Genomic DNA, 23,099 nt, shown 5'->3' with positions numbered 1-23,099 from the left:
ATTTTTTTTTAAATTTTACATTCTAACAAGGCAGTTTTTGTACTGAGAAATCGGTAAACAAAAAAAGTTTTCAGTGAAAAATTATGTTTTAGTTCAGCCTCTGCAAAGACCCTTGAAGAATTACCGATTAAAATTTCCAAGAAAAACATTCATTCATTGCAGAGAAAATGTTCTTTACACAAGTTAAAATGGTGTTTTCAGAAATCCTGTTTGAAGTTTCGACTTTTCGACCATCCTAGTATACACCTGGGCATAGCCTGCAGCATCATCTGCATCAGATTTGCTTACCAAACCTTTTCTGGCACTTTCCTTTGCCTTTCTTCGTTGCTTGCATTACTTTATTTAAAGTGAAAATTGCAACAAAAGCAATCTTTTTAGAAGGCTTTCACGAGCGGGCATGCATCAGAAGCGCGATTTTTGACTCGCTTGTGATGCAACTACAAACATCACTCGCAAGACATGTTCTTCATAAGATTGGTCCTACTTTAAAAAAAAAAAGATGTTTGGGGTTCCATCTCCCCTTAAACTTCAGGGGGAAAAGCCAGTGATATTCTCATGGGCACACCACTCGTGCTGCTTTGAACCCAAGCCACAATGACAGTATGAGCTCTAAACGTGGTGAAATTGGTTCATTTTTGCCACCAGATTAGGCATGAAGCAACTTCGTTTTATGCAACAATGGTGATTTCACCAGTGGGCTTTCACAAAGTGGACTTCCCTTGCACGATTCTGGCAAATGTTCGTCTTCCCTAAGGGTTTCACTACCAGTGCTGAAGCTACCAGTGTGACATACGGACACAGATGCCAGACTATACAAAATGAAGGAACAGCCCAAACTTTTCCCCGAATGCATATACACAACCCTAGTGAAAAGTGAACGCTGGTGAAACCTTCACAGGTACAACATTCTACATACAGTGAAAAACTTCACCAGCCGGTGAGTGCTGCAGAAGCCCTGGACAAGACTAGGCCTCCGATGGCTAAAGGTTTTTGCCTCAACCAATGATTGCCTTGTACCTAGTGTAGAAGCAAGGTCTAGCAGGGCTGCCATCTGCATGCACTAGATGTGTTGAGCAAATCTGTTGCCTTATGGCCTCGTGCTATCACCTCGCACACGCTCCATGTCCATGTCAGGCCGATACAGCATGATGTGCAATTCCTGTCCACAAATAACAATAGTGGCTGTCAAGGTACACTGAAAGTGGCAGAGAGCTCTTTTTGCCCCATCAGGCAGCTATAGCACGATGTCGATGGAGGGGCTGTCGCACAAATACGCGGTATGCTCACGATATCCAGTACCCAAAATGCCCACTTTCAGAGGCACAATGCGGGGGAAGAGCACCAAAGTTGGCAGACTGCTTGGTCATCAATTTCCAGACTGTTGGCAAGACTAAAGATCCAGCCAACTCTTCTGGATGATTACGGGGTAAGGACTGTCACCCAAGAAACAAAGCTCACGGCACATTTCAGGCAGCGAGTGCTTCCGCTGCCGCGCAGGTTGCTTAGGGTGCAAAGAAAGGGAGGAGGCGCGGTGGTCGCCGTGGCTAACTCCATCCTCGATTTCCACTGGGTGTTGTGTGTTTAGATGCCTCAGCAAGTGTGGCCAGGGAAACGCCTGCCTTTCCCGATGCCAAGACAAGCGTCTGGCAAAAACCTTGCAGAGCCGCCCTGCCAGGCCACACACACTGCGAGCAAAGAACTCGCATCCACTCATGCCCCCATCACACACACGTACACACAAACACGCACAACAGGAGGGCTGTCCGATATAGAAACGGCTTTTATTCGTTTCCTGTTTGCCGCAACACACACATCATACACAACATGCATCACACACGCACTCCACCCACAGCAATGACCAACTAAAGGTAATACACATCTTTGTTGTGCACGCTCACTTTACACCAAGACCACAGAGCAAGAAAAAGGGAGAGAAAAAAATGCACGCACTCTCTTCTTCCTACAAAGAGAAACAGGCTGCTCGCTGCTGCTCTTGTTGTTCCACATGCTTTTTGGCAAGTATGCGCAATGCGAAGGCAGGAGTTCCTCAAGCTTAGGTGCCGGAGCATCGGTCAGAAGTCTACGTCACTCGTCGAAGGTGCTGAAGGAACAGAAACAGGCACAAATAACCTCAACGTGCAGGTGCTTCGGCTCTTGCAAAAGAGCGCCGTCAAACATGAATCCACCCTTTGTCGGTTACGCCAGCGTGCTATCCCTTGGCAGAAAGCCCGGCAGCATCTGTCGTGCTGCGATATCGCCAATGTCCACTACAGAGCCTGGTTGTTCCAACAGCACTTCTTGTCATGTGTGCAAACAGGTGTGCTACCTCTTACAGCAGAGCCACACATGTACACTGTCAACGAGAGCCAAACGATAAGACGGCAGCACCCCCTGCCAATGAAGAAAAAAGGAGGACGTCGTTCTGACCAATGTGGCTGGTAATTTCCCAGGCTCGCATCACACAGCAAGGCAGCCAGATTTGCACTTTCAAGTAATACAAATGACACACTGTCCAGAGTCTGGTTTTAGGACTAGGTACGTTGGGCACTCGCACTCTCGTTCCAAAAACCACGTGCACTCAACAAACAAAGCACTTACAGTTATTCCCCTCTGGACTATGACCATCAAAACACATCATCACATCAGCCACAAGGCATCGGAAAAAGTTGTTCCAAAGATGGTCAACAAGTTTTCTTTGACACTCATACATTTCATTTTGCTCCTCTCACATTCAATCACCATTTCGTAAGCATATCTACACACCAATCTCACTTCGTATGTCCAAAATTTACATCAGCTAAATGGAAACCTTGGGAAATTACCAGCCTGCAACACCCGCCTGCACAATGTGAAACTTGCCACAAGTCATTTCGTGCTAAAAGCGTCACAGCTCACACAAAAGTGTTATTCAAAACCACACGCACACACCCTTTTAAAAAGAAGTTACAAGCAGAACCCAAGAAGGAAGTCTATAACAATATAAACAGTGTTGCCACAATTAATTCATAATTTTATCCTCATCTGCACAGCACATACTGTCCTTCTGCCTGGCAATTCACTCTGTTAAAGGTGACAAGTCATTTCTGTGAGTGTGTGCCAGTTTGTTTTCCAGACAATGGGTATCATCATGCACACCGCAAGTTTAAAAAAAGTGAGGATGACAAAAGAGAAAGTTACAATCGTCTTGCTATGTACACATCCACAAATGGGTGCACCACTCATTAAAAAAAATATATGTATATAACAGAAGCAAGCAATCAAGGAGGCAAACCACATCAAACATCAAACCCCACTAAAAACAGAGCTAACTGACAATGACCAATTGAGGCATTTTCGCACCCTCGCGAACAGAGCCCATGCGTAGGGAGGACTACCAGCTGCGCCGTGCCAGCTGCACCGAGAGAGGTGTGCGCAAAGTGCTGCAGTCTGCCTGGGCCACCGAGGCCCGAGCTTCAGATCTGGGCAGCATCTGCATCCGTGACAGATGATGCAGCCATTGTGGTCCAAGGCATCCATTGGCCAACTACTGCCCAAGTAATTGTGTCTAGTACGGGTCAGGACAATGTAGGAGAAAGAACACGAGGTCTCCTCCAACAAGTGCTGCTAAAATGGGATTGTGTTTGAGCAGACAAACTGGCCAATGTTGATGCCTGCAAGTCCATGCCCTCTGGTCCAAGCTGTGCTAGTGTATGCCTTGCACTAATCACAACCAGTCGGAACTTTCTTTTTCATATTTTTTTGACCTCGCCACAGGTTCACTGGTTGACATCTACGCAGAAAGCAGCTGGCATAGGCAGAACCGGTAGCCACACCTTCCTTCTTTCATCAAGACAATGGCAGATGGTGGTGTCGGTGGCAGAAGCAGCAGCAGCAGGTTTTCTCTTATGCACAGCTAGGCTAGCTCCTGTTACTCCAATGGATAGTATGGACTGCACAGATGCACCCGCTATGTACACACACGCCACATGCAGCAATTTCGAGGAGAGAGCGTCACATCCTACTCAAAAGCCACAGCCTGAGGTGGGAACCCCGGGGTTCATTTAGCAGCACGACTGCACTCGCCACTCATCCAATCAACTGGTCACAACACACACAGTCTCGGGAATGGCAGAACCATTGTTTGTGAGATGAGATGTCATCACTGTACTGGTCAATGCCAAAGAGTGTTGTATCGCAATGTGTGACACGAACGAGGCGAAACTTTCAGGCAAGACATCATTTGGCGGAGGCCGACTTCTGAAAAGTTGCCCTTTGCACTTTCACCTTGAGGTCTAGAGAGTGGAATCGTGCAAGACGCAAGGCCTTGAGCAACTCAGCCACCAAATTCCTATGACCTAAAGATTTATGGATGCTCTTGAGAAGTGTGAAACGGAATACTGTAATCGAAATCAATGATTAATTACACAAACCGAGAAATTTGGCTTCTCCCAAGCGATCCTCTAGTCCTAGGAAGCGGAAGCGCTAACGGCATAAAGCGGCTAACTTTGGCCTCTCTGTGGACACACTGTTTATAGCCATGAGGGGGGGTGGGGGTGAAAGGTTTGTCACAACTGCGTTTAATAAGTAAGAGCACCTGGCACTCAAGTTATTTTTGTTTCCTTTCTTTTGAAACATCAGGAAATCTACCGGAGACAGCTGATGTAAGCTTCCTCAACGAAGGAACAGAAAACTTATAAGGTGGCACAATTTCCAGGCACCAAAGAAGTGAGAGCAAACATGAAAATATCTGGGCAGCGGAATCGCTGCAAATGTGTACAGGTACTTTGTATCAGAGGAGACCGTACAATAGTAATAAATGACAGTATATAGCAGGGAGCGCGAACCTGCAAGAGTGTTTCCTTCGAGTGAAGCCCTCTTTCCCTCAATGTCAGCTCACTGCAAAGCTACCAAAATGCTTCTTTCCTTTTTGAACACACTTGCGAGGCTCAAGCAATATATACAGCAAGCACAACACCGCTACGAAGCTGCAACAATCGCAAGAGAGACTCAACCCCTTTGCTCACAGCAGCGCCTTGTCGCTTGCTGCAGCCGAAGATCGTGCAATGCAGCTAGGAGAAAAACGCTGGCTGTAGAAAGGAACCCACTCTTGCAAATCGCCTACAAAGCCCAAACTACCGCACACAGTTGCACACGCCCACGTGCCCTGCCGCTACTACTACTGCCCTGCAAAGCGAAAGGCATTCATTTTCAAGCAGATGTGGCCAGCCAGACCAGGAGGCCACGATACGAACAAAAGCGCTTGGTAATGACCACTCTGCGTTCCACGTGCCACAAAGATGTGCAGATGGATTTACAATGAAGTGTGCCTGCCTTTCACCAGTACCGAAAGCATGCAACCAGACACAAAGTACTCGAAGTACCTCATCGCCTCCTCTCTGCCCACAGCAAAAGTAATTGGAAGAATGCATGCCTAAAGTGCAGCGGCAACTGTGTCGATTTTTTTTTCCCCCTCCAGTCAGTGCACAAGACGTGATGGAATCGGGAGCGCTAGATCTTGCACCAAAAGTACAAGCCAGTAGTGAAAGCAGTGCGGTCGCACGCATGTGCGTGAAGGTCACAATGACAGTGGCGTTCCCAAACAATCCGAAGGAAGCTTTGGTTGCTGAAGCAAGCAGAGGCTTGACACAAAGATGTGCAGTGAGCCACAGAATGCCAGGCTGACACTGTTCCAGGCACCCATCATCCCTAGCTGATGATGCAGCAAACTCTGCTACATAATGTACACTGAAAGTACTATTGGCCACAATAGTCTGAGGCATTCCTGTCACCAAAAGGAAGACAAGTGCGCGACTGGCTCACAGAGAAAGGCAAGCCGACAGCAACAAACAAAAGTGAATTTCTTACAAACCTATCTAAGCAAAGCCAGCTAGCTATTCAGCACACAGCAAGTTGTTGCACGTGTATAAACTCTCGCCTTGTATCCTGGACAGGCATACGGAGCAAGAGAAAGCCCAGATAAGCAGAGCCACCAGAAGAAAAGTCAGCTCATCACACAATGCATCGATATCGCAGCTGTTACCTAAACTGACAGGTACGCACTATCAGAGGAGCCACATCTGCGCCGATGACAGCTCCTCGTCCCTGCTTCTTCGCACTCGAGGGAGCACTCGTACTCGAAAAGTGCTCTGCAAATGCACTCGCACAGATGCGCAAAGCTAGGCGTTCTCTGCGCACCAATCTGCAATCACACTACCCAGGGCTGTCATAATCATTTGGGGCATCAGCAGTGGCAACTAGATTATTCAGCATGAGCGTGCCAATTGACTTGCACAATGCAATGCAGCGATTGTTTCCTGTGCACCACTCAAGGCAAGCAGGAGGCATGAATGCTCATGGTGCCTGTGGCTACGTACACCGAGAGAATTTCTCGTGGCCCCCAACACCCACTCAAATGCGCAGTAAAGACAGGCATGTCCCAGCTCTTCATTCATGGTTACCTGCACACAAATGCACAGTAAAAAAAGTTCGGCCTCCAACTTTTCGTTTAAGGTTACCTAGCATGACACTCATCTAAAGGACAAGAAAGCTGCAAAATGTAAAGGAACGGCTAATCGATGCCAGGCCTCAGATACCATGAGCAGTCAGATGGCCCTCGCCTTTTTTTGACTACAAGAAAGAATGGGAGCGCATCTTAAGCATCCCGCCTCACGCATGCATATATGCACAGAACAACTTGCTCTAGAAATGATACAGGTTTATGTACAGCAGAAGGAAAGGGAAAAATAGAGAGAGAAGAGAGAGAGAGCAGTGGCAAGAGACAGACTCCTCCAGACACGCACCATGCACGCCTTAAATACACGTGACATTCGCACGAGCTTTTGTCCTCGCAGGCCCCACACACTTGTAATGCATCTGCCCAGAAGGAGGAGGGAGGCCGGCAGAGGCCCACGCGAACCACCAGACACACCCACACGCACAGGCCAGACATACCACACGACACCCGGACGGAGCTGCTGGCGGCCGCGCCACCTCCCTCCTCCCGACCCGCACCTCCAATGCCACCCCCCACTGCAGCAGCAGATTTCCCCCGCCAGTACAAGCCAGTGCACGATAAGGACTCTCCCTGTTACAACCTCCCCGGGGCGGCCGCACCAGTGCACTCGGGCGGCCATGGGAAAACAGCAGTCAAATGCATTAGCCGAGACAACGCGCATTTCACTTTGATCGTACCAATTGTGCAGACACACTCACGTGGCCCCCAGAGGCACAAGAGGCAGTGGTGGCATCTTTTACCCTCTACTATTCACCACGTGCCCCTCCCGTGCCTTGGACCAATCGCGAGACCAATACAAACTTGCCAAGTGGCTGATGGGGGACCAATGCGGCCCCCAGAGTGCACCAGTGCCACCAGAGAGCGGGCAGACCAAACGGTCCCCCAGTGAGCGCAGCCGCTCAGGGGGAGACGGACATGCCGAAGCCCTGCTTGCCCTCGCGCTGGGGCCAGGGTCCACCTTGGCCCGCCCCGGCATCACCGGAGCCGCCCGCCTGCCCGGCTCCTCCTTGTCCCATCCAGCCCAAGAAGGAGCCCGACCCGCCAGCACCCGAGTTAGGCGGTGGGGGCCCCCCGGGACCCTGGTCTCCTGCGCCCCCCTGGAACGAGCCCCCGAAGAGCCCAAAGCCTGCCGCCTGCCCTAGGGCTGCCACTACGGCAGAGCTGAGAGGCAAGGTCGCAGCGCCCAGGTTGAGTGCGCCCATGCCCAGTGTGGGAGGCGTGGTGTTCACACCCTGTGGTTGCGTGGCCTGCGCCTGTGCCGCCCCAAGGGGCCCCATGCCCAGGCTGCCACCAAGGAGGTTTGGCAGGTCAGCGCCGCGATGTGCTCCCCCGGCTGCCTGATGGCCCCAGCCACCGTGAGGTGCCAAGTGGTGCGCGCCCGGAAAGGGCCCTGGTGTCGCGTATGCTGCACCCTGACCGGCGGGCCGGCCCACGTCGAGAGGCCCGCCCCTGTGGGCGGGGCCAGTGCCCGGGCCCCTTCCCCCGGCGCCCCCACCTGCCCCTCCGCCGCCACCTGCGAGCGGCCCCAGAGCGTGGTGGTGCGACGAAGGTGCCGCCTCGCTCTTCGGCACCGCGTTGCTGACGTGAATGCTGGTGCCGCGAATGATGTGGTCCTCGCCGCACAGTGATTGTGCCACGTCTGGGTCGACGAAGGTGACAAAAGCGAACGCACGGAATGGCTTGGGGATAAACACATCCGTCACCTCGCCGAACTTGGAGAAGTAGTCACGTAGGTCATCCGAGCTCAGGTCCTCGGTGCAGCGGCCCACGAACACCTTGCGGCTAAGTTCTGATGCCTGGCCGTCCTGCAAGAAACCAAGGGGTTTACGTCACATGTCAATTCCACAATAATCCAGATACAACAACACTGCACACAAGATAGCTGTAAGACAGTACAGGCCTTTGTACGTAGGTAAAACTTGGTTTAGGTTCAATTTTTGCACGCTTAGCAGGTCTTACATTTGGCACTCAAAATTTTGTCCAGTAACAAGCCTTCTAGATAACAAATGGTAATGAATCTACGCTCAACTACAGTGGAGAAAGAGCCCTGGCAGAGCATCGCTTTCTGCTATGGCATGCTCATTGTGAGCACACAACTATAAGTACACTGTCTGAGGAGTCCAAACACTATGCTAAACCTTGCTATCACTCTCACTGCTTGGCCCTTAGGACAAAACTTGCTTCTTTTCTCAGATGCTTTCTGGTTGTTTATGAATGTTCATGACATCAAGGTGAGCTGATGCAGGAACCTTAACACTTTCCTGTCCATGCTTATACCCATCGATAACCCACTATTGATGGTTTCAACTGCAAATTCTGCCTCGCTTGGGGTGCTACAGAACAGCTAGCATCAACCAAAACATAAAAGAGAAAAAAATTTTTTAGTTCCGCTTTTGTATTTCTTTTTTTTTTTTTTTTTCACCATGGGGGGGATTTTAAAGCACCTTTTAGTTGGGTATATTGTGTGCTCGTAGATTCCAACATGGTGTCGACATCGTGTGCTGATGCCCTTCGGAAATGGCGAATTTGGATGTATTCCGATGAGTCTGCGTCATAATTTTTGTATGGTTGTAGCAGCACAGATTCAGAAGATGATTCAGACTCGTTGGACGCGCGGATGGCAAAAACGCATCATATAGCAAGAGGGTTTGCTCAAACTTTCAGGCAGTGTTCCATGAGTCCTTTTGCAGGACCTTGCAGTAGCAGACTTCGTTCATTTCAAAAATTTGTCAGAGTAGCTTTGCTAAAACCATGGTCCAGACTGACGGCCCTTCACTAGCAGCAGGTGTTGGAGGCTTGTGTTGCACACTGATGATCAGAACTCAGACCTAGTTTTTCGCGCCATGCTAAAAATCCTCTCGCACTCTGCGTTGCTATGCGGTATCACGAGTAAATCCAGAGTCACCTTAACTCAGCTTCCAGAGCATCTAAAGCGTCTTCAGCAGATTCACTGGAATCTCGGAGCAGTAGCTGAGGAAAACTTTGAATAAAGAAACAGAGACTCAAGAGCGATGCCTGCGAAATGAATTTCATGTTGGCCACCTCCGCATTCTTCAGAGTTGCATCCACATCCATAGCGCTTCGCCTCCTCGCATTTTGGAAATATTTTCCGTAGAAGAGGCATAACGTAGTCGCTGACACGGCAGGTTGTGTTCGACGAGGAATCCCGTAAACAGGCACTCCACACGTATAACACTGTTGTCGCACTTGTTCCGGAGAAAGTTCACTATGTTGCCTTGCTGCTGCTCAGCAGTGCGAACATAGCTTTGATGCTTCGCCGTGGAAACGTGCAGTTTCAAGTGACCTTTGACACTGCAAGACACGCTGACGTTGCATCCACACATTGTAGAAAATGCAAAATGATCTCCTTTTCTTGATGTCGAAAATCACGGAAATTCAGAAATATAAGATCGCACAAACTTGTGCAAATAACTTTTCTTGGGCTTTGATAGTGCCATGGCATCAAGCACGCGAGGATTCTAACATTACACAGTGCACCGCACACAGACGGCCTAGCCAACAAGCAGCAGCAACAAGACGCACCATGAAGGAAGGCTACATTGGCTCTGGCTTTGGTCGGATTACTAGGCACAGTAGTCGGCTGCTTAGTTGATGATATCGATGGTGCTAGTGCAGCCGTTGTTCGTGATACTGACGATTACGATGTGGTGTTGATTCCGCGGTGCCGGTTTTGCAAAAACCATTATTGCGCGACCGGAGACCACTTTTCAGGAGATATAAGACAGTGGTCATACAACCGGAAAGTTCAGTAAAAAATCGGGAGTCTCCCGGGCGAATCGGAAGAGTTGGCAGGTATGCTACTGCGGTGTAATAGAGGGCACCGTTTAACACTGTTTAGAATATGTTGAGGACCCTTGTGTTTAAGCATGCGCTGCCAAAAGAAGCAGGCTGCACTGCTGCAGTACTTTCAGTCAAATAAATAAATGCTTTTTGTGAAGCTTCTAGTGAGCCTTTACAATGCCCCACTTGGGGCGTGATCGGGGATCGTTGTTCGGAGTGCGTATTTGGTTGCGCCGCTTGCGACTGGCCTAGGCCGCAGCGACTTTGCTCGGCTGATGAAGTCAGCGCTGCCTAGGCAAATTGCGTGAGGTGCAATCAACCGCGCGCTCCGTGCAACAATCCCCTATCACGCCCTTGGTTCATTGATTTGCAGAAGTCTGACACATTGTTTATGTTATTCTATATATCGAATTCATCATCAACCAGGCTGATGATGATGACGATATATCGAATTCTGGCTATATCAAACTATTTTGTGATCACTGCGCTGTTCTATCTATTGAGGTTCGACTGTATATTTTGCATATACATAGTAGTTGCCGAGATAATTATTAATTACCTTCTACTGGTCATTTAAAAAATTAAAATTTACCTGCTAACAGGAAAGTTGCAAACAACATATAGCTGGACACTACAGCACATAAGAATAGCAAAGCTGGAAACAGATTCGAAATTGAACAATTATTTGAAATTTTACAGCCCAATGAAGATCTGTGTTCACAGTATAAATAATTAGTGCAAATGTTAATAAAAAAAATTTGGAGCTGAAAATTTAAAAAAGCTCTGCTCGCACCCTTGCTTCTGAATACATTTAGCTTTGTGGTGCAAAGAAATAATAGCTCTAGCTGTCCTGGCTCCAAGGATATTGATTGATAAAGCAAAGAAGCAAAGTGACCAAAAACTGTATTTTGATAAAAATGAGAAAAAAAATTTACTCAGTGCTATACACTAAAAACTATTTAGATATTTACATTCAGAATTGACTAGCAAGCCCCATAGTAATCTGCTTGCAGCACTTGAAGCTAAGTGCATTTAGCTTCACATAGAAAAAAAGAATGTGTGCAGCTGCCACTAGTGGTGCAAGGCTGGAGCCAACAGCAGAGCTTGTGATCACCTAGCTTTTACGTGGCTTGCCTAAGTTGTTTGTAGGTTTTACGAGGTTATGATAGGTTTTGATAAGTTGGTAGGCTTGGCTAAGTCGTTTCTAGGTTTTGCAAGGTTATGGTAGGCATGGCTAAGTTGTTTCTAAGTTTTGTGAGGTTATGCTAGGTTTTGCCAAGTCGTCTCGGCGGGCTTGACGCTGGATGTTTTCGAGCAGTCGCAGGCTGGGACCACTTTCTCGGCGACATCGAGCGTTCAGGTGCCGATTCTCGCATTTCCTGAACTGAAACTCGGGATCCTAGACTCAGTATTGCCTCTTCTCAGCCGCAGCTTCGACACAGTGTTCCGGATCAGCTCGGCAGCAATGCATTGCTTCTCGCTTGGCAGTGCGGCGCCCTTCCTGCCTGCTTCTTCTTCTGGCGTCCGGACTTTCTTCGGTCTGCCCATGGCAGCGGCACATATGCATAGAGTAGAGGAGGCAAGAGGTGTATCGCCGTGCCAGCTGTTCTGAGGCCCATGACGTCACGAATCTGCCCTATGCACATGGGGTACGAGGAGGTTATATGGCTCGGTGCACTCGCAGGTGGTTGCTAGGCAACGCGAGGAGGCGCACAGCTGGGCTGAGTTTTCTGGTAACGCTCCATGGTGGAACGAAAGCTTAAACAGCTCTGCTGTTAAAAAGCATTACAGCTGTAGCTGTCCTACTCTTGCCACAACTAAACAGGCTGAGTGGAAAATTTGTTTTGAGAAAAAACGGACAACTCGATTTATTCAGGAACATAACGAAGGATTTACATGTTACCAGTTGTAACAGGCTAGTTAGTATGCCACTAGCACATGCCCCAGTATGTATGTCCCAGTGTGAAATGTTTGTTATTGAAAAAAAAAAAAAAGTGTCATTCGCCAATTGCCGGTGCTCTGCATTTCGCACGCAGCGAGATTGTTCATGAGGAATGGGTTGGACGTTTGGCGCAGCATCACCGCAGATCGCGCACATGAATATCTTTAATTTCACAAAATATCATTTAACGCCATTTGACAATTGACGGTGCTCCACATTTTGTGCACAGCAAGTGTTCACGAGGAATGGGGTGCACGTATGGCCGCCCCTCACGCGCGGCGAACTCCCTGCTGGCGCGGCATCGCCGCAGATCATTGGTATAGCCGAGGGGGAGTTTCGGGGGGGGGGGGGGTTGGAACCCGTCCCCCTTCCGAAATTTTCTGACGCGTCCTTTCCCACGGAACAGAAAGTTTCTGGAGGTGTGCTCCGAAAGAGTGACATGGATGAAAGGGAAAGTCCGAAGGGGGAAGAGGGGGTTGTCATGTCTTAAGTTTATCTTGTTTCCCAACAGTTGCTGTCATGTCTATAGCAGTAGTGTTTCTTTTTTTCTCGTGTCACCTTTTCCCTATGCCCCCCTTGTATGGGAACTGCGAGCGAAGAATGGCGAGGTTGTTAATCCTGCAATTCACGACTGCGTCGGTCCTGCCCATTCTCTGTTTCATTCTCCCCCTCTTCTTTACCATTCTATCTAGCTTCACTCTGGACTTCGGTATAGTAGAAAGGCAAGCGCTGCAATTTCTGCAGTGGTTTTATGGGGGGGTCTCAGATAGTTACAGTTGACAACAGGTTAATGTAATTGATGCGCAGGGAGCTCCAGAAGGCATTGTGCATATTCAACACGGTGCAAAGGTCCAAACAAGTTTCAAGTTTCTCGCATCGTCTTTCTTGTCTGCCACGCTACTTCCATGTATATACATGCTCTGAACCACCCCCGATGTGAACAAACCTTCAAAATAAAGAAAGAAAAGAAGAAACGAAAGCTTTGCTTTAAAAGAATGTCGATTTGTGCATGGCAATATATATTAAGGACGTGGTTGCTGGGCAAGGGAAGCTAAGAAACCGTCCCAACAAACAGGTGGGAGGGCAGGTAGGAAAGTGGCCTCAAAGTCCATGCAGAAACAGAAATAAAGGAATGCTAGCGGCCGCAGCACTGTTCAACCAACCAGTGAATATTGAAGAGTGTGACAGTAGCTAATGGAAAAGAATGTTAAGGAGAGTGGAGTGATGGATACGAGTGGGGGGGGGGGGGGGGGGGGGTATGTGCATAAAAGGCATCGAAAACTAAGTTGGTGGATAATTATGGACATAGGGAGAGCGTCTCGTCGCTGCCCGATCACTCAACACCAGACAGCTGTGGCCAGTCGCCTAGCTGAGGCTCACACACCATGTAGTAACACATGCTGCTTGCTGCAAACCCCCCCAAAGTTTCCAGAATAGATGGGCATCAGGAGACACAACTCTTTCAAATTTCTCGGAGCTGCTGGCCCTTATTTTACTGTGAACAATGGATGCCGTAATTTTCACAAAGGCTTCTAAACAGGAAGCAGCCCTGCTTCGGACTGTTTTTGTCATCAGTTCCCAAGTGCGACCAAATAACAATATGTGTCGCGTGATGGCTACAATAACACGATCGCAAGTTACTTCCAAACATCTCTTCAAACAAGCCGGACAGCAGGTCAACAAAAGTGAGAGTTTCATCATATGATACTATCTATGTTCTAGCCAATGCCTCCTTTACTAGATGCCCGCCGCGTTGCTCGCTTTCCCATTGTAGCGGCGGTTCACTTAGTTCAGCATAAATTCCGTGAGGCGGCGCTCGTTGCCTTTTCAACTTCCGGCGGATGTGGCAGCGGCGGCTGAATGCTTCCACCGGCGCATTATACGCGCGGGCATCTGTTAGCGAGCGTTATAGCCGGCCTTCAAGACAGTGACAGATGCCATGGTAATCTCAGAGGCCGCAGCATGTGATCTAAGTTGCAGGCGTTCGCCATGAGAGGCGCTCGTTGCCTTTTCGCGGAGACGAGAAAAGGGAGAGGGCACGGAACCCAGTTTACCGGACAACGCGGCAGGCATCTAGTAAAGGAGGCATTGTTCTAGCGCAAATCTTCGTTCCTTTATTTTTAAATCTGGAATAATACAACATGCCCACAATGCCGAAAGCGCGATTGAGTGATAGGAAACTTGCAAAATAGTGCCCGCCTTTTCCTGTACGTAGCCGTGGCCGTACCACTCACTAGAAGGTCTGGCTGGAAAACAGTGGTGATTTCCACTTTTACCTGGGCTACAGCAAGTCAAGTCTATCTTGTAAATGAGAAGACACACGATAGTGTGCTGTCTTGTTTTTGTATGGCCCTGTTTTTGGCACTGTTTGTTTTTCCACATGATGTGCCAGCTAGGTCATCAACATACATTATATAAATGCATCAATTCGTAAATAAAATTTCAATTGTTTTTAATATCATTTCTAAAAATAGCATAAGAATGATAGCATAATTTGATATGAAGGGGCTGCAAAACATGTGTCCTCTTTGTTAAAGCATTCTTGTCCAGGGAGTTTGTCTTTGCGTGGTGTACAACCTCCATATGCAGTGTGTCCCAGCAAACTTTAGCCAGAGTTTAAAAATATGCTGATGCACTATAAGGCAACACGACCAAATGCATGTTGCTGACTATTGCATGGAGTAAGTCGCACTATATCTTGTAGTGTGCTTAATTCATAATAAGTCAAGATTAGTTAACCAACTTCTGAAGCAACGAAGTTAGGCAAAAAATTCAGATTACAATGAAACCTCGTCAAACCAGACCCGCTTAACTCTTTCCTTACCACGGCACTAGGCGTCGTTCACCAGTGAACGAAGTTTTTGAGCACGCATTAAAAAAAAAAAAAAACGCTATACCCCTGGACTTGTGGCGCCATCTCGGTGATTGTATACAAAGCAGAGTTTCCGTTTCTGCATGGTTCACATTTCAGGGTGTCTACCAAGTTGACATTTGCAAATTCCCTGAGTTTTCCAGGTTTTCCCTGAGTCCCTTTGCAATATTTCCTGAGTGACACAGAGCTTTGTTTTATGTGAAGACGGGCTCCATACATCATGTCGCCCAGTGGTGTCACTCTCTAGTAAGCATGTTAAAAAACAAAAAAACAACAACTTAATCCAGTTTGAATAGTAAGGGGTAGTGTTCATTTTATTCAAAAAGAAAACAGAAGGGAGGGGTTAGTAAAATGCACAGCGAATAAAATATCTTCGAAGGAAACTAGTAAAACCCATTTCAAACTGAGTCGAACATTCTCAAATGTGAATGAAAAAAAAAAAAAAAGATGCATACAGAATATTTTCGACTATGAGCTATTTCTATCAATTCATAGCAAGCTAACTGGTATGCAGCCCGAACTTTATCACAAGTTAGATTCTCTCGCAATAGCTGGTAAGTCAACCTCAACTGTCCTGACATACTCAGCCCACGCACAAAGCCTCAGTGTTGCGTTTCACTGCTTTAAAGAGTTTTTTTTTTACTTGGGTGACGGACACCTGCATCTCCGTGTCCGCCGACACTTTGCTTTTAGAGTGCAAGCTCCCTCAAAAAAGCGGCAGCGTGCTTCCTTTCCCGTTCATTTCTCAACGCCTAGGTCCTTTGTCGTCTTGTTTTCCTTAGGCTGCGCATTCGCCACACGGACTATTTGAATCATCCTCTTGGACAATTGTGCAGTCAGCGTCCGATTTTTCGGACTCCACAGGGGCCGACAAAACGTCCAAAAAGAAATGAATGCATGTCTTTCACAGCCCTTAAGGGTTCAAATCGCCACAGGCACGAACAAAAAAGTTCTGAAGGCCTGCCAGTACACTAATTAGGCATATAGGTGCTCGTATTGTGACAGAAGATGGCGGGTGTACACATGTATAATTAAGGAATATATGTCATACTGTGTCCCGTGCCAGCTGCCCCTTCACACACTTGTTATGCTTCACAGCATAACATTTCTGTAATGCGGTGAAGCTGACTTTCGGGAACCGGCATTATGCAATGCGCTGTGCTTTCCGAACTTCGAAGCCAGTCGCGATGACCACAAAGGTGGTGTCGGTGCCATTGCTGATAGCGGTGAATTCTTTCAATGAAAAGCACGGTACAGAACGGTAAGAAGCTTAAGCTAGGCCTAGCATTGCTGCGGTGGTTGCTACGGCTGCCAGCGGATCTGCGTGCAAGTGTGCCGGTTCGAGGGGGCGAGGTTATCAAAATGGCGGAGGTTGTGGCTTTTATTAATGCCGTTTCGGACCTGCAGTCACGGCAAAAAGTCCGGAAAATTTGACGGCGAAGGGTTCTTGCGTCCAAAATTTCAGCATTTTTATAATACACCCTATGGGATAGGTACTGATGCCGCGAAGCCGTCCGAATTAGCAAGCGTCCGGAAAATCGCTCGTTAACTGTACTCTGACCACTCCTCTAGCCGATGAGGCGGCGTCAAAGACCATTTGTTACGATTCCTCTCTGTTACTCGGGCCAGCATTACCAAGACTTTCGGTTCCATTTCAATAAATTTACAGCCAATCTTCCCTGATAAAAGCACAAATTCCCTGAGTTCTCCCTGAGTTTTTCCAGACTACTCAAAATCCCTGAGAATTCCCGGTTTTCCCGGTTGGTAGACACCCTGCATTTTTACCGTGCAGTGGCGATTTTTAAAGGGTGCGCGAGCTCAAAGGTTGATGAGCACTTGAGCGGAGCGATGGCGTCGACATCCGGAACTGCGCGCGTTCGGAAGATCGCAGTTTCGGTCTATCCCGATGATCTGGCAAGTGATCTTTCGGACTGAGCAAGCACAGATGACTAGGACATCAATGTCGCGTCGTCAGAGTTCAGCTCAGATGCGGAAGATGCAGCCGATCAGCCGGAAACATCAGTTGTTACCCGCAGGTAAGTTTCGGATTCGCCGTATGCTTTGTTTATGGATATCTAGAGCCGGTTCCATTGCCCTGTTGGTGTACAAACTATTATTTTCTTTATTTATAGAGTGTCCACTTCATTTGGGCAAGACGTCCTTCTACCAGCTCAAAGAGGCATGGAGTTTCCACCCGAGAGATCCGGGCATTGACCTCGGGATGATGCTCTGTAGCGGTCCAAAGCGGCTATCGCGAGGGCTCGATCTTTTTCACCTTTTCTTTACAACGGAGGTCATTCACGCCATTTGTGCAAATGCCAACAAGTATGCATGGATGCACATCCTCGAGAAACCGACCTACAGTGAGAAGGATGGTTCTTGGAAAGAAGTAACCTCAGCGGAAATGATGAAGTTCATCGCCCTACTGTTGTACATGGGAGTACTGGAACTGCTGCGGCTGCATTTGTATTTGAGTACATCAAAATTGTTTTCCGGGCTTCTCTTTCCAAACATTATGTCAAGGCGACATTTCACCGCGCTCCTGGCCATGCTGCATATTTCTGACCCAGATACCAACAATGGCGCTGCCGTACAGAAACTGCACACAGTGTCCTGGCTCCTTCAGCACAAGAACGACTGCTCCGCGTAATTGTTTCAGCCGTATCGTGAAATTTCAGTGGACGAAAAAAAATGGTAAAATCCAAAGCACGGTCTGGAATTCGGCAATACATTAGAGACAAAGTTGTGAAATGGGGCTACAAATTATGGGTTCTTGCGGACCTGAAAACCGGCTACACTATCCAGTTCATAGTGTATAAAGGGAAGTGTGAAAAACCTAGTGCCAATGGAATGGCCTTTGATGTGGTCACTAGGCTTTGTGACAAGTACCTTGATCGTGGGTACATTATATATATGGAAAACTTCTACACTTCGATCTCTCTTCTTGTGCACCTCTTGAAACGCAAAACACCAGTGTGCGGCACAACACGAAAAGATCGCCGAGGATTCCCCACAACACTGAAAGGCGTCACTTGGGAGAGGAGAGCTAAAAGAGGAGACCTCCGCCGGCTGAGAGACAAGGGAGTCTTGCATCTTCAATGGAAAGATCGACGTGTTGTGCATATGGTTAGCACTGCACACACAGCTAACTCGCACGTAGTTGCCAAACGGCGAGAAAAGAAGGACGGGAAGTGGCAACAAATCGCCATAAAAAAGCCACAGCTCATTGACGAATAGAATGCTGGAATGCTTGGAATCGATAAATCGGACCAGCCGATTGCCACGTACAATGTTTTGAGGAGATGCATCTGCTGGTGGAAAACGTTCTTCCACTGCGTCGACATCGCAGCTGTGAACAGCTACATTATTTTTCAAGCATATTGCACGCAGCATCCCCAAGCATCCATGCTAGATTTCTAGGCCTTCACGATTTGACCAGCTGGCCTTCGGTACAGAGCTGATTGGACAGCTCCTAGAACTGGAGGACACAGCACCCAGTTCCTGCCCCTCCCTCGCCAGCTGCACCACGCACAGCTGCACGGCTGCACAGCACAAGCCTGAAAGAAAGGACGTCCGCCGGAACTGTAGGAAGTGCTATGAGGAAAAGAAAGTTCAACACAAGACGAACATGTTCTGTCGCACATGCAGTGTGCATTTCTGCTTACGAGAAACTGTTTCGACGAGTGGCACACCAATCTGGCTGAATGAAACATTTGTGGCTCCAAAAGCTATTGAGCTACGAGTTTCAATTTTGATGTGATATTCTGCTATGGAGTGTTAACTATTTTGTGTATGTCATAAGCCTTGTAGAATTTCTTGCTCTAAAAATATAAGCTAATCATTAAGAATGTTTACGGTGAATTTCATTAATTATTTGTGCTTGCCAATTTTTATTACGCATTTTGTTATTACCGATTTTTTTTTAAAATGTGCTTCCGCAATGTGCATTTAGTACATGCGTATTGGTATATAACATCGTGCTATAAGTTAATCTTTTCCTTGAAAAAAAATTGTAAGTAGGACCAATCAAGAACTTGAATATTTCACTATGCGTCTTGTAATTTTTTAATGCATGGGTACAATATTTTAAAGAAATGTTGCCTAGGGATATACCCACAGTTTGTATATTTTCGAATTTCGCTAAAACATTTTTTGCCAGAGATATTACTCCTTACTCAAACATTTTTTGAAATTTTCTTGTTAACTTTTTTTTTCAAGAATATTTCTATGTCAATAAATATTTTTGTATTTTTTAAAAATAAATACTATTTGAGAGCGCGTTTCTTTACCTTCACTTTTGTGTACTGCATGACACTAAACTTAGTAGCTGTTGCACAAAAAATTCCCAACTAAACCATACAAAAAAACAGCCAATTTCCCCATGGTAAGGTAAGAGTTAAACACCAGTTTCGTTTTAAAAGCAGTACATTCAGATCGGCGACTCAGCAGCCATTGTACATAATATGCATTGATAAAGCTGCATCATCGCGAGCAAAAGCCAACTTCTCAGGGCACTGTTGCTCCGCTTGTCGTTCGATATGTCGGGAGTCGCTGGTATTTTTGTTTGATGTAAGCGTAATTTTTGCTATATTTACTCATTGTAACTATACCGTGTTCAGAAATTCTTCGATATACAGAATAATTCGATGTAAACGGGTTCGATATAGAAAGTTAGAAACTGTCTAATCGGACGTTTTGCAACGCACTCTCAAACTTTCTAATTGGAATTTTTTGGCTAAATTCTTTTCTTCAGAAGTTGGTGAAATATTCTTGACTAATTATGCAATTAAGCAACGTACAAAAAACAGCGCAGCTTACTCCATACAGTAGTCAGCAACATGCATTTGGTCGCGTCGTCTTAGAGTACATCAGCATATTTTAAAACTCTGGCTAAAGTTAACTGAGACACCCTACACGCACGCACGCACACAAGAGACTGAGACAAGGGGGAGAGAGAGAGAGGGGCGAAGGAGTGGAAGGAGCGGTTGGTGCCGCAGATTGCACGCGAGACGACTATCTATATGGTGAGACTGCAGTCACATTCACCTTTGCCCGCTGCCGCACTGCAACTTGCGCTTTACACAAGGCAGCAGAGCACTTATAGAATTGCGGCTACATCAGTGTGAGCGAGAAAATCAGATTTTCACTTGGTAGCAGGCGTTGAAGCAAAGTCTCGCAGTTTTTCTAGAGCCTTCTTCACTTTCTCCAAATCATCGGGCTGCAGCAGGTGTGCTGGAATGCCGCATCAACACCGGCCGATGTCAGAACCGCTTTCATCTGCTAAACCTGTTCCGCAGTCACGGGGGGACTCCGGCGGCGCTCGACACGGGTAGCAAACTATTGTCGGCATCTTCCAAAGCTACTGGACACTTTTGAAAATTTAAACTACTCTTCTTTTGTTCACCGAATTTATGGCTTGTAGCAAACTGAATATGACATCGTTTCGTGTCGAGTTTCGCATGCCCAAGCAGACAACGGCGAAAATCCGCCACTGGTATGGCGTTATTACGGTCACGTGTCTCAGTCGACGAATGGAATCGCACGTGGGGACTCCTTTTCGTCGGCTTTTCTTTCATAGCTATTCAGCGCACAGAGCAATGGCAGCGCGAGTGGCTCTTTCAAACAAGACCAAGATACTGCGATTGGAAACCTATAACGGCAACTGCGTGTCAAGGAAGAAAGCCCTTTTTTGTGCATTCATCAGTAAAAGATACAGCTTGCAGACGCGATATAAAATGCTATTACAACCAAAATATTGGTCCAAGATGGGTGAAAATTTCTGAGATAATGCATCAGATACTGAAGTATCCAAAAATAACCTTTTCAAAGTGATTTTTCCGCGATATTTCTGTCTCCCAAGACCTGTGTCCCTCCTTAAGCTATTTCCATTTATTGAGATTCCACTGTAGTACCATCAGAAAGCACATTCTTTCTTCTACAAATTCATGCCACACATTCTAATATCCAGCATTTGCTCTAGCCGTAAAGAAATCGTTTACTAGATTACCTAAAAACTGTATTTTCCCACAGACAAGAAAGTGTTACGGGAGGTGGGGGACAATCAATTTTGCAATCGTCAGCTGCTTTTGAAGCACCATCTGCTAGAAATGACTAGGCCTAGCAGCACCGGGACTACAGTGGTGGGCAATTATGAGCTAGCGTGCTCGCCTCAAAAGAAAGCTTCCTGCCCCGCGACAGGCAGTGGCGGGAAGCTTCCGCGTGTGGCAGGGGAAAGTTACAAGCAGTGCACAGCCGCACGCAAACATCGTTGCAGCAAAGCTTGTTGTCTATGCCTTATGTAGAGAAAATTTTGCACCCAATTTTGTCTATTGCAGCCTAAAGTTTGATACAGTTTAAGCCCATCAACAGTGGAATTTGTTGCCAGAATAACATACGCAAACCACGACGTATGGTCTGTCAAATCTGAAACTCTCACATATGCAGATCCATTGTGATGAGCTTGGACTCTCATATTTCACCAGGGCACGGTGCAACTTCACGACAAGCTTTCCTCCACCACTGCCGCAAAGCATGCTGGTAGCAGTAGACTTTACCGTACTGAAGGCCAACTATGGTACGATGTATGTAGTCTTTGTGCCATGAAAAGTCCACTCAGCTCTCTAGATAAAGGCCGCGATTATGTAGCGATGCCTCTTCCCGATGCGAATGCCTTTTGGCACTTTTTGCGTTCGCAAGTGGCCGTGTTCCAATGCTCTGGCCAGGGTGAAGTGTCTCTTGACTGCTCACGAATGCAAAAAGCGCTGAAAGGCATTAGCATCGGGAAAAGGCATCACTACAATATCGCAGCCCAAAAGGGAGGCAGACGCGAATAAGATGATCCTACAATGAGAGAGGAGTTGAGGAGACTCATTTCCCTGCTTACCCTTAACATTCGCTGGAAAATATACAATGCCTAGGCCCTCAATGTTGCTTCAAACTAAAGTGCAGCAAAAAAGCAGCGAATACTATTGTAATAATGGCTCCAGCATGCCCACTGACCATGTGGTCGGAATGTGCTGCAGCAACAATTGAGTTCTTTCTCGAAACATTTAGCACACAAGTAGATCCAAAGTACACAATGCAACCCCAAGACCTTGAGGTTTTCCCTCACTGATACACACACAGAAGCACATCTGCTGCTTCTGTGGAAGGCCCTGAATTCCGACTGCACTCCAAAGCTTGAATCTGCCAACTGTCCAGGCACGAGCAGCCCCCACGGGGCCAAAGAGAGGAGAGTCAAGAGTAAGAGCGAAGGTGGCCTTACTTGAGCACTCACTTTGGAGTTTGGGATCTTGACGTCACACCAGCGGCCATCGATGAGATGCCGCTTGGACAGGGCCCTCACCTGGGACTCGTAGCTGGAGAAACGGATGAAGCCAAAGCCTTTTGACTGGCCTGTCTTGGGGTCCTTCTTCACCTGTACGAAGGGGAATCACAAGTGGCCGGGCAGGTTAGAATGCTGCCTCCGGTACAGATAATACAGCATTTCAGTACAGTCGCTGAGCGATAAAGCGCGAGACGCATGGTGCGATTTTACGTGCAATCCGTCGTACAGCGCGTCGTATGCGTCTTGCCGCATGCGGCGATTCGGGACGCATGGTATGAATGAGCGAGCGGCACCTAGCTCCACCCAGAACCGGCGCACCTGCATGGAAGCTCAAAATGCTGCGTTACTTCGAACACAAAGTGAAAGCAAATGTATTGGCACAGCTCTCTTGTTTGAAACAAACGATGACAATATAAGCCCGTCTATGCAAACACCGTAGACGTGTTTCCGCAAGGCTGCGTTCACAGTGTCGGCTCCGTTGACACCCGCCGATGGCTAGGAGTGCATGCCTTTTAATGGCCTTACAGGCTAAACTCACCGCAGGTACATCTGAAAAAGCTCTGAAGGCATGCCAGTACAATTATTAGGCATATCAGTGCTCGTACTGTGACAGGAAATGGCAGGTGCATGCATGTGTAAGGAAGGAATGCGTACTGTTTCCCGT

General features: G+C 47.4%; 1 protein-coding gene across 2 annotated transcripts in view; it reads right to left on the bottom strand.

The window, feature by feature from the left end:
- Positions 1-1,762: 1,762 nt before the first annotated feature.
- Positions 1,763-23,099, bottom strand: part of LOC142576383 (TAR DNA-binding protein 43-like) — a 35,500-nt gene continuing 14,163 nt past the window's right edge. The window contains exons 3-4 of one of the 2 annotated variants that reach the window (XM_075686492.1): positions 22,373-22,525; positions 1,763-8,298 (exon numbers count right to left, since the gene is read on the bottom strand). In XM_075686492.1, the coding sequence (XP_075542607.1) occupies positions 7,393-8,298; positions 22,373-22,525 (1,059 nt within the window). In that variant the 3' untranslated portion in view covers positions 1,763-7,392. The remainder of the gene's footprint in view (positions 8,299-22,372; positions 22,526-23,099) is intronic. The other variant, XM_075686493.1, reaches the window with a different exon arrangement.

The sequence above is a fragment of the Dermacentor variabilis genome, chromosome 3, assembly GCF_050947875.1.
Source record: "Dermacentor variabilis isolate Ectoservices chromosome 3, ASM5094787v1, whole genome shotgun sequence".
Lineage (NCBI taxonomy): Eukaryota > Metazoa > Arthropoda > Arachnida > Ixodida > Ixodidae > Dermacentor > Dermacentor variabilis.
Note: the sequence above shows the minus strand (reverse complement) of the source record. Positions and strands in the feature narration are given on the sequence as shown.